At 41.4% G+C, this 12,615-nt stretch overlaps 1 protein-coding gene across 1 annotated transcript; it reads right to left on the bottom strand.

Annotated features, from left to right (window-relative positions):
• Nucleotides 1–3,702: 3,702 nt before the first annotated feature.
• Nucleotides 3,703–4,730, bottom strand: LOC128571022 (tubulin delta chain-like). Its single transcript, XM_053570709.1, has one exon. The coding sequence runs from the start codon at nucleotides 4,498–4,500 to the stop codon at nucleotides 3,703–3,705; it is 798 nt and encodes a 265-aa protein (XP_053426684.1). The 5' UTR covers nucleotides 4,501–4,730.
• Between the last annotated feature and the right edge of the window lie 7,885 nt (nucleotides 4,731–12,615).

Raw genomic sequence — 12,615 nt, 5'->3', positions numbered from 1 at the left:
GTTGAGCACTAACCATATCCCAGACACTTCTTAGGTTCTGGAGATACAGAGCTTTTTCTTGTGGAGTTTGATATTCAAGTGTGTCCTCAGTACAAATAAGTATTACACACAAATAAATGCAATGATTCGAAAGAGTAAAGAAATGAACCTGGATGTGGTAGCTCACTCCTGTAATCCTGACATTCTGGGATGCCGAGGCAAGAGGATCCCTTGAGCTCAGGAGTTTGAGACCAGCCTGAAGAAGAGCAAGACCCTGTCTCTGCTAAAAGTAGAAAAATTAGCCATACATTGTGGCGGGTGCCTGTAGTCCCAGCTACTAGGGAGGCTGCAGCAAGAGGATCATCTCTTGAGCCCAGGAATTGGAAGTTGCTGTGAGCTACGACACCAGAGCACTCTAGCCTGGGGCAACAGAGTGAGATATGTCTCAAAAAGAAAGAAAGAAAGAAAAGAAAAGAAAATGAAACAAGGTGCTGTAATACAGTGACTAAGGAGGAGAGAAGAGTGACGTTAGGCAAACCGCTCAGTGAAGGTCTTTCAGAGGAGAAAGCATTTGAGTTGAAATCTATATGATAGAAGGTACCAATCATAAAAAAATCCTGGGAGAGAACATTCCAGGCAGAAGGAACGGCAAGTGTAAGGGCCCTGAAGCAGGAAGGAGCTTGGCATGTGGGTGATCAGAGGTTTCCTAGTGGTGAAGGACTTTTCTCCTACAGCATCTAGCACATAGTAGGGCAATCAGCTGCTAGACCATAAGCTCCATGAGGGTAGATACCAAGCCTGTTCTCCTTTCCATGACTAACAAACACAGTGAGTGGCTCATATTGGTGCCCAAATTGATAAATGAGTGAATGGATTTTCATTGGGTAACTGAAGGCTTATCTCTGTCCTGAGAGCACTTGTGCAGCAGAGCTGGAATGGACAAGCTAACTCCACCTAAATGCTGGTCTGTGCTGAGCCATCCATGTCCTTTCATATCTCAGTCTCTGTGGTCTGGTGCCATCACTCAATGGAGTAAGAAGAACAGGGCACTTACTTCCCTTTTGTGGGGGCCCAGGGGATGTGGGGGGGCAACATTGTGAGTATACTCTCAAGTTGGAAATGTGTGGAACTTTTGGAAGCAGCTCAGTAAATTCAGACCATTCTTACAATGTGGCTCAGCAGGTGGGAAGCCAGAAGCCATTGTTAGTAAAGTTTACCCAGTGGGAATGCCTGGTGACCGGTGCCTGCCCTCACCACTGTAGGATTTCCAAAGCTGGCACCTCTTTTAAGCTTTTGGAATGTGGATGAAGCATTCCATCATGTTAGGAGGGCACTCTTTTACCTTCCCTGCTGCTGGGCTTGTTATTGTATGAATTCCAGGGCTCCCGTCTGGCCCTTCTCTTGCATTCTCTCATGGAGAAGCCCATGTCACGGTCATTCAAAGTAATCCCCACTGGTGTGGTGTTTTTAGTATATGGAAGACACTGTCCATTCACAGAGGCAGTAATGTGGTAAGATGACTTTTCAAGAGCATTGAGCCTAATAAAGAATATAATCAAAAGATCTGAAAGGAATGAACCCCTCCCCCACCACAAAACAGTAGTTGGAAGTACAGGCCTGCTTTCAATGGAAGTGAAAAAAGCATAAAACTATACATCTTAAAGGTGTTTATGTAAAATTTCTTCTCTCAGTGTTATGAGGTGAATTATAAAATACTAAAGATAGGGACCACTTTGTTCCAATAGGAAACTGAGGCCCTTATGGAGGAAGTGCTGTGATGCTTCCTTTCAATAAAACTAAGACACACCATCTTACCCTACCAAGAGGACTAATTTTCTCCTAAACAGCAAAACGTAGATGCTTTCAGAGTCATTATCTTAGAAGGAATCCTGGGCACTCACCTATTTCCAAACCCATGCTGCTGCTGTGAGCATGGCGGATGCAGTCCAGAGCTGAGTGCACACACAGAGGACATCCATTTGCTAACACCTTGTCATGTATCTCTGGAGACAACCTAAATTCGTAGCTGAGCTTTATTTGTGCATAGCAGCATTTATTAGCACAACCTTGTTGTTTTTACCAATCAAACTGAAATACCAGGACCATCCATGACCTGGTGCAGTGGCCAGAGTTTCCTGTTGCGTGTAAAATACTACAGAACAGTAGAAGTGGGAAGAAGACAGACGGTGACATGGTAGGCTCCCCACCGCCCAGCCTATCCCCTTTTACCTTCTCACAATTCCTATCTGAGTAAGCAATGCCTGGGATAGAGTGTGGGCTTAGATGGAAACATGTGAGCTGGACCTAATCACTGGACACATCTTTCTGCCAATTGAATTGGGGTCAAGTGTAGTGACCGAATTCCCCAGATATTTTCTGCTACACAAGCCATATCCCCAACACATCATCGAGCTTGTACCATCAGAAGGTCTCTTACCTCTCAGGACCCACATTCTGATGGCTTCCAGGCCAGCGAACCCATGTACTCTGGTGCAGGCACATAGTGTGGTCTCTCTGGTTAGTATAAAACCTAGTTTGAATGAAATGGAAAGGCCCTCATAACAGTACCAGGGCATATCAAGAAGGGCTACTATTTGCCAAGGAGTTAAAATAACACTTATTTCTATTTGGTTTCTACCTCTTTCCAAAAGAAGCAATTTCCCCTCTTTTTCACACGATCCCAGGAAGGAATCTTTGACTCTTAGAAATTAATAGATAAGAAAAGTTTCCCTTACTACAAAACTTTTAGACGTGATCAAGGAATATAGCAATGTCTCAGGCTACAAAATCAACACCCATAAATCTGTAGCCTTTATATATACCAACAATAACCAAGCCGAACAAACAGTCAAGCACTCTATTCCTTTCACAGTAGTGCCAAAGAAGATGAAATATTTGGGAGTATACCTAACAAAGGACGTGAATGATCTCTACAAAGAGAAGTATGAAACTGTAAGAAAAGAAATAGCCAAAGATGTTAACAAATGGAAAAACATACCATGCTCATGGCTGGGAAGAATCAACATTGTTAAAATGTCCATACTGCCCAAAGCAATATATAATTTTAATGCAATTCCTATTAAAGTTCCATTGTCATACTTTAAAGATCTTGAAAAAATAATACTTCTTTTTATATGGAATCAGAAAAAACCTCAAATAGCCAAAACATTACTCAGCAATAAAAACAAAGCAGGAGGAATCATGCTACCAGACCTGAGACTGTACTATAAATCGATAGTGATCAAAACAGCATGGTACTGGCACAAAAGCAGAGAAGTAGATGTCTGGAACAGAATAGAGAACCAAGAGATGGATCCAGCTACTTACTGTTTTTGATCTTTGACAAGCCAATTAAATACATTCAGTGGGGAAAAGATTCCCTATTTAACAAATGGTGCTGGGTAAACTGGCTGGCAACCTGTAGAAGATTGAAACTGGACCCACACCTTTCACCATTAACTAAGATAGACTCTCACTGGATAAAAGATTTAAACTTAAGGCATGAAACTATAAAAATACTTGAAGAAAGTGCAGGGAAAACTCTTTTTTTTTTTTTTTTCAGGAATTTAGCAACTTTTCAAAGCTTTTCAGTAAGATGGTGCAGAGAACTAAGCAGGTCCATAGGAAGGTTTTAGAGATGAGAGAGACAAGGGTATCATCAGGCAGAGGAGAGGAAATGGTGAAGAATAAACTTTGAGGCTCTCAGAACATAGTAAGAATTTCCTACAAACAACACACAGGGAGAAAAATACCCAGTGGATTTCTTCGGCAGTGAGATGAGCCTTCTGCAGAGTAAGTAGGCTGGAACACACTTCCCAGCTGATGTGCAAGGACTTGATTTATATCACTGAAGGAGATTGGCCTGATATTCATTAGTTTTGCACATATTTTATGGACAGCATCATTCTCATGAACGAGCAGGGCATCTGAAGATCGGTACAAGTGAGAAAGAGTCAAAATGGACTTGTAGTTCTGAACAATAACCTCACCAGTTCCATAAGGCCATATAATCTGATTCATTTTCAAAGAGTTTGGGTAATGATCTTGTAAATTCTGTGTAACAAAGGCTCCTATCCCGGATCCTGTACCCCCAGCAATACTCATTATGATAAAAAAACCAGTCAAAGAGTCACATTTCTCTACTTCCTTCTGGATTAGGTCCATTATAGAGTCTTTATGCTTGGGTCCGTGGACAGAGTAACCATATGCCCAGTTGTTTCCAGAACCTTGTTTTTGACAGAAGTATGCATGCTGGCCATATTTCCATCGGCCAGACCGGGCAGCCTTTGACAGCGTTTGATTGATAACTTTAGGCTCCATGTCAACAAGTACAGCTCGGGCAATAGGAACTCCATTTTCCTCCTCACTGAAGAATCTTTCTTTGCAAGATGCTCGATAAGCCTCATTCTCTCTCTTAGAGCACAGACCCTGGGAACTGTGTGAGTCACTGAATAAGGTATCAAACACTTCAAAACCAATCTGATTGCCACACTGACCAAGCTGCACTGTCACTATTGACATGCTGAGCCACAATCTATGTCTATTTCCTTAAAAAAGTGAAGAACCATTAACCTGGTTCACCTACAGCCTCCAACTAGCCGCTTCTGCCGCTTTCAAACTTCCAAGGACCCGCCTCCTCAATATGCGCATGCTCACTTTCAAAACTAAAAAAATCTGAGAACGAATGCGCATGTCCCACAAACGAGGAGTTTTGTTGTATATATTTTTTTCCCTATTCCAAAAGTTAATTACGCATTTTCAATATCAGTTTATCAACTTCAGATATGGTACGCATGCTCACTATCTAGCAAACGCTTTATCTGACGATGCACATATTCTAGACTCCACGACTGGCTTCGGCTGGTCTTTTGCGCATGTCTCTGCCAGTACTTGCCCCCGCCTTGCGCCCCTCTCCGGAAAACTCTTGAAGGAATCGGCCTGGGTGAATATTTTATGAGGAGGACTCCCCAGGCAATTGAAGCAGTATCAAAAATACTCTACTGGGACCTGATCAAACTATAAAGCTTCTGCACAGCCAAGAACCTAGTGAGTAAAACAAGCAGACAGCCCTCAGAATGGGAGAAAATATTTGCAGGTTATACCTCCGGTAAAGGTCTAATAACCAGAATCCACAGAGAACTCAAAAGTATTAACAAGAAAAGAACACGTGACCCCATCTCAGGGTGGGCAAGGGACTTGAAGAGAAACTTCTCTAAAGAAGACCGACACAAAATCCACAAACACATGAAAAAAAGCTCATCATCCTTAATCATCAGAGAAATGCAGATCAAAACTACTCTGAGATATCACCTAACCCCAGTAAGAGTAGCCCACATAACAAAATCCCAAAACCAGAAATGTTGGCGTGGATGTGGAGGAAAGGGCACACTTCTACACTGCTGGTGGGAATGTCCACTAATATGTTCCTTCTGGAAGGATGTTTGGAGAATACTTAGAGACCTAAAAATAGACCTGCCATTCGATCCTATAATTCCTTTACTAGGTTTATACCCAGAAGACCAAAAGTCACAATATAACAAAGACATCTGTACCAGAATGTTTATTGCAGCCCAATTCATAATTGCTAAGTCATAGAAGAAGCCCAAGTGCCCATCGACCCACGAATGGACTAGCAAATTGTGGTACATGTATACCACGGAATACTATGCAACCTTAAAGAAAGATGGAGACGTTACCTCTTTCATGTTTACATGGATGGAGCTGGAACATATTCTTCTTAGCAAAGTATCTCAGGAATGGAAGAAAAAGTATCCAGTGTACTCAGCCCTACTATGAAGCTAAATTATACCTTTCACATGAAGACTATAACCCAACTACAGCACAAGACTATGGGGAAAGGGCCAAGGAAGGGGAAGGGAGGGGGGAGGCTTTGGTGGAGGGAGGGTAATTGGTGGGGCCACATCTATGGTGCATCTTAGAATGGGTATAGGCGATTGCCCTAATGTACACAGCTATGATTTAACAATAAAAAAAAGAAAAAAAAAGTTTCCCTAAATCCTTCTGAATAAAAATCTTCCCATTAGACCCTTAAGTGTCATCAAATCCAGTTTTCAGGACAAAGCTTCCACTGTTCATAAAAACAAATTTTACAATCAACAGGTGACCATCTAAGGGTGAAGGGGGGTGCTCAACGGACTGACACTGGCTCTAATTTAGCTTTTGTCTCTAATTCTTTTATGATTTGAGTAGTGCAACTCTGAGCCAATAACCATGAGCCTTAGAGTCTAAAAAGACACACTAAATCCTATGCTACCAGTCATCTCCCCAGTTCTAATTATATTCCCAGTCAAAACTTACCGTATGCATTCACTCTTACAATATTTATCTTCAGCCCCCAAAATGCATTTAGTATACAATGCACATAAAACCAGGACATACTATGAAAGTGAGTAAAAAAGGATAAGAGGTGAACAACTGCTCCCCCACAGAGTCGAGCAGGAAAAACTAACCTGAATAAAAATAATAAACAGCAATATATTGGGGGCTAGATTTGAGGGTCTTTCACAGTTTGCTGGAAACACAGTAGAGAAAGGACAAGGAATTCTTGCTATGCTAGGAAAGTTTTCCTCGAGGAGGGGACAACATTGCAATTTATTCTTTTTTTTTTTTTTTTTGAGACAGAGCCTCAAGCTTTTGCCCTGGGTAGCGTGCCCTGGCATCACAGTTCACACAACCTCTAATTCCTGGGCTTAAGCAATTCTCCTGCCTCCACCTCCCAAGTAGCTGGGACTACAGGCACCCGCCACAATGCCCGGGTATTTTTTGGTTTCAGCCATCATTGTTGTTTGGCAGGCCCAGGCTGGATTCGAACCCACCAGCTCACATGTATTTGGCTGGTGCCTTAGCTGCTTGAGCCACAGGCGCAGAGCCTGCAATTTATTCTTGAAAAAAGAATTTGCTGACCCGGAACGTAGAAAGAGCATCCTCCAAAGGTGGAACAACCCAAGCAGCATACAGGGTATGACAGTTAAGTTCATAAACTCATCCTGGAAAAATTGCTTTGAAGGGTGAATAGATTTTCATTGCTGGCTTTGGTGCATAACTTCCCAAGGAGAGTACCTCGGAGGTGACCATAGTGATATTCAGTAACGAGGTGGCTAGCACTTTTCCTAGGATGAGTTCTCCAACTTAATCATCTGACTACATACACCACACAGAGATGTAAAAAAGCTTGATTAATCTGGAAAAAAGCAAATCACCCAAGGTGGTTCCTGTGTAGGATACGGCATGGAAACTGAACGTAGAAGAATCTGGAGAGATAGGTAGAGGTGGGAGACAATTTGTCCAATTCCAGATAGTATGAGTCTGATGCAACCATTAGTAAACCCCAAAGGACTGTCCCACCTGTTCCTAGGTGTGTAATATCACTGAGACCCGGATAGGAGGGTTCAGGAGGAAAGAGCACGCGCTTAGTGCAGGGAAGATTTGAGCATTTTTTCTAAGCTCCCAAACTGACCACAGCTGTGGTTTCAGCAAGTTACTTATTCTTCTAACCCAGCCTCAGTCAGGCTCATCGTCTATAAAATAGGAATGAATATAGCAGCTACTTCATAAGTAAGAGCAAATGGAGCAATTAAAAAATGTATATGAAGGACTCAGTACTGTGACCGGCACATCATAAGTATTTAACAAACAAGTTTGTACTAATACATGATTAATCATATCTGATGAATAACTACAATTGATAAGAATATTTCCTTGGTCAGGGTCAACAGAGAAACTCAGAGTCAGATCAGTGGAGGTCAGGTTCCCCCACCACTTGGTTTCTGAGAATAGCCCCAGAGGGATTTGTAACTAAGGCCCCATCCCTGGGCCAGATTTGCAAAGTTGGGAGAACATGCCTGGCAGGCTTGTTCCGTCCTCAGATTTCTTAACCCATGGGATCAAGGAGGGGGAGCTCAAGCCTTGGATTATGAAGAAATTCTTGCATCTCCCTATGTAAAATGAGAATGCCAAAGTACCCTGGCAGCAGGCAAAGGAACGCAGCCCCTGTCCAAGGCTCCTTGTCCCCACACCCTTACTAAGTGACTGCTGATATTAGACCCTGGGGACTGCCTTGGATGTCCTTGTTTCTTTCTCCCTATTGTCTTCATTTAACAGCTACATGGTACAAGGGGGGTCTGGTGTGCATTTCTGCCTCCTGGCAGTGGTTGTTGGCATTTGCAAACAAAAATGTTTTAATGCACTTTATTTTTTTAGAGCAGTTTTAGGTTCATGGCAAAACTGAGTGGAAAATGCAGAGATATTGCATATAATCCCTGCACTTGCACACAGCACATCCTCCCCCATTGCCACATCCAGGTGGGAGAGGTAAGTCTGGTGGAGTCCGTGAGCCTGCACTCACACATCTTTGTCCTACAGAGTCTGTGGTTCACTTTAGGGCTCACTCTTAGTGATTTATGAGAGTTGTTGAGTTTTTACATCAGCAATTGTTCCAAGGAAGTTCCTCCACATAGCTTGGGACAAAGCTGGTGATGCTAACTTATTTCCAGATAGCCTATTTTGGAGAAGAGGTTTAAGACTGAGTACAAGTACAAAAAAAGAGAGAGAAGAGAAAAGGAAAAGAAGAAAAGAAAAGAAATAAAGGCACACAAGAAGAAAGGCAAGAGAAAGAAGGGAAAGGACCCTGCACTCCCCCAGCTAGTCCTGACCCTAGTCTCAGAAGCTCTTCACAGATGAAGGCGAGGCAAGTGATAGTTCTAGCCAAGATGTCCAAACTCTGCTCCTGTTTCCTAGATCTGCTTTACCACCCTGCACCTTTCCCTGAGCCCTTTCCCTCTTCCTGGAGAGGTAATGCTGCCTTTTCATCTTTTCCTTGCATTTTAAACCCTGCACACTCTCTAGAGCTAAATGTTAGCACCCCCACCTCCCATCCCCAAACTGTGATAGGGCAAAGTTTTATTGTGAAATGGAAGTCTTTGGAAGGGACTGCAGCTCTTTTACAGAGGTCTTTTTCATCGTCTAAGATAACTTATTTCAACTGCTTTTTAATGCTCTTGTAGGGAATTCTAAGTCAGCTCCTACTTTGGTAGATGAAGCTTTCTGGGAAGTTGGCCATCCTGGGAGCCCCCGGGCAATGCCACAATGTCCTTCCAAACAGGGACCCAAACAGCTGAAGGGCTCCAGTTACCCTAGAGGTGAGTGAAATGGACACCTCTTTTGCCACTTGGAGAAAGAGAGGGAGGAGAGCGAGGGAGGTGGTAGAGGACAGTGAGAGGAGGGTTGGGGGAGCCACAGCTGTCCAACAGCCTGGCAGAAGGGAGGGGAACATCCTGCTTCCACCTATACCCTCTGCTATACTCTGGGGTACAAGGGTGGTGCCCCATATTGAACCTTGGGGTATGATGGTGATTTCCCACCCCAGGTTATACTCTGCTTGAAGTGGAACCATACTGCCTGACTCCCCCAGGACCATCAGGATCCTCTCCCTGCCAGTGACCATTGTAAATGCATCCAGCCATCAGTGTGGTAGCAAGTGGAGTTGATCCTAAATCATTGATTTAGGATTTAAATATGTATTAAGTTTGTTCACACTGTGAATTAAAATGCAGACTTACTTACATGTTTTTGTTTTACTGTGTTTTTGCTCATTGAGATTTTCTATATTTTTCTGAAATGACTGTGCATTGCTTTGTTCATAATAAAAAATTAATGATTTTTAATTATAAAAATTGAATTAGTTTGAATTAATTCATGAAATAATTTTGAAAATTTCACAGAGAAAGGGATGAAAAATGAAAAAGGTACATGTCAAGAGATGGAATGAGAGATGAGAGATTGTCAAGTTCTTTAACTGGTTTGTATTGCATGGCTTGTTAAAATAAGCCAAACAATAAAAAAAAAAAAAAAATTGAAGAAAACCTAGGAAAAACTCTCCTACACATTGGCCAAGGTAAAGAATTTACAGCTAACACCCTCAAAGCGAACACAACAGAAACAAAATAAATAGGACCTAACTGAACTAAAAAGCTTCTGCACAGCAAAAGAATCAACAGAATACATGGGCAACCTATGGAATGGGAGAAAATATTTGCAAGCTATACATCTGACCGAGGCCTAATCTGAATATCCAGAATCTATAAGGAACTCTAACAAGTCAGGAAAACAAAGCAACTCCACTAAAAAGTGGCAAAAGACATGAACAGACATTTTTCAAAGTACGTGAAATAAATGGCCAAAAAACATGAAAAATGCTCAGCATCACTGATCATCAGGGAAATGTGGATTAAAACCACAGTGAGAAACCACCTTACCCCTGTCAGAATGGCCATTCTTCTCTTTCCTTTTTTTTTATTTTTTTATACTTTTTTTTATTAAATCATAGCTCTGTACATTAATGTGATCGTGAGGCAACATACACTGATGTTTTTGTTTGTTTGTTTATTTTTGTAATTTGAGAATTATTTTATTATCCTAGATTTTATCAAACACAATCTTTTTTCTTTTTATTGTTAAACCATAACTGTGTACATTAGTGCAATCAAGGGGTACAATGTGCTGGTATCATATACAATCTGAAACATTATCATCAAACTGTACAACATAGCCTTCATGGCATTTTCTTAGTTATTGTATGTAGACATTTGTATTCTGCCTTTAGTAAGCTTCACCTGTACCCATTCTAAGATGCACCGTAGGTGTGGCCCCACTATTACCCTCCCTCCACCCTAACCTCTCCCCTCCCTTTCCCTTTGTTGGCCCTTTCCTCATAGTCTTGTGCTATAGTTGGGTTATAGCCTTCATGTGAAAGCTATAATTTAGCTTCATAGTAGGACTGAGTACACTGGATACTTTTTCTTCCATGCCTTAGATACTTTGCTAGGAAGAATACATTCCAGCTCCATCCATGTAAACATGAAAGAGGTAAAGTCTCCATCTTTCTTTAAGGATGCATAATATTCCATGGTGTACATGTACCACAATTTTCTAGTCCATTCTTGGGTCGATGGGCACTTGGGCTTCTTCCATGACTTAGCAATTATGAATTAGGCTGCAATAAACATTCTGGTACAGATGTCTTTGTTATATTGTGACTTTTGGTCTTCTGGGTATAAACCTAGTAAAGGAATTATAGGATCGAATGGCAGGTCTATTTTTAGGTCTCTAAGTATTCTCCAAACATCCTTCCAGAAAGAACATATTAGTATGCATTCCCACCAAGAGTGTAGAAGTGTGCCCTTTTCTCCACATTCACGCCAACATCTCTGGTCTTGGGATTTTGTTATGTGGGCTACTCTTACCGGGGTTAGGTGATATTTGAAAGTAGTTTTGATTTGCATTTCTCTGATGATTGAGGATGATGAGGGTTTTTTCATGTGTTTGTAGATCGTGCATCTGTCTTCTTTAGCGAAGTTTCTCTTCAAGTCCCTTGCCCACCCTGAGATGGGGTCACGTGTTCTTTTCTTGCTAATACATTTGAGTTCTCTGTGGATTCTGGTTATTAAACATTTATCGGAGGTATAACCTGCAAATATTTTCTGCCATTCTGAGGGCTCTCTGCTTGCTTTACTTACTATGTTCTTGGCTGTTCAGAGGCTTTATAGAATGATCAGATCCCGGGAGTGTATTTTTGATACTGCTTCAATTGCCTGGGGAGTCCTCCTCATAAAGTATTCACCCAGGCCGATTCCTTTAACAGTTTTTCCTGCACTTTCTTCTAGTATTTTTATAGTTTCACGCCTTAAGTTTAAATCTTTTATCCAGTGAGAGTCTATCTTAGTTAATGGTGAAAGGTGTGGGTCCAGTTTCAATCTTGTACAGGTTGCCAGCCAGTTCACCCAGCACCATTTGTTAAATAGGGAATCTTTTCCCCACTGAATGTTTTTAATTGGCTTGTCAAAGATCAAATAATGGTAAGTAGCTGGTTTCATCTCTTGGTTCTCTATTCTGTTCCAGACATCTACTTCTCTGCTTTTGTGCCAATATCATACTGCTTTGATCACTATCGATTTATGGTACAGTCTCAGGTCTGGTAGCATGATTCCTCCTGCTTTGTTTTTATTGCTGAGTAATGTTTTGGCTATTCGAGGATTTTTCTGATTCCATATAAAATGAAGTATTATTTTTTCAAGATATTTAAAATATGACAATGGAGCTTTAGTAGGAATTGCATTAAAATTATATATTGCTTTGGGTAGTGTAGACATTTTAACAATGTTGATTCTTCCCAGCCATGAGCATGGTATGTTTTTCCATTTGTTAACATCTTCAGCCATTTCTTTTCTTAGAGTTTCATAGTTCTCTTTGTAGAGATCTTTCATGTCCTTTGTTAGGTATACTCCCAAATATTTCATCTTCTTTGGCACTACTGTGAAAGGAATAGAATCCTTGACTGTTTTTTCAGCTTGGTTATTGTTGGTATATATAAAGGCTACAGATTTCTGGGTGTTGATTTTGTAGCCTGATTCATTGCTGTATTCCTTGATCACTTCTAAAAGTTTTGTAAGTTTTAGAATCCCTAGTGTTTTCCAGATATACGATCATATCACCTGCAAAGAGCGAAAGTTTGATCTCTTCTGAACCTATGTGGATACCCTTGATCGCCTTTTCTTCCTTAATTGCAATGGAGAGAACTTCCATTACAATGTTAAAGAGCAATGGAGACAATGGGCAACC

Source organism: Nycticebus coucang, chromosome 18, assembly GCF_027406575.1.
Source record: "Nycticebus coucang isolate mNycCou1 chromosome 18, mNycCou1.pri, whole genome shotgun sequence".
NCBI classification, from domain to species: Eukaryota; Metazoa; Chordata; class Mammalia; order Primates; family Lorisidae; genus Nycticebus; species Nycticebus coucang.
Note: the sequence above shows the minus strand (reverse complement) of the source record. Positions and strands in the feature narration are given on the sequence as shown.

What these genes read in the sequence shown, in the direction of transcription:
- LOC128571022 (XM_053570709.1), bottom strand. Translation starts at nt 4,500, where the DNA reads ATGTCAATAGTGACAGTGCAGCTTGGTCAGTGTGGCAATCAGATTGGT.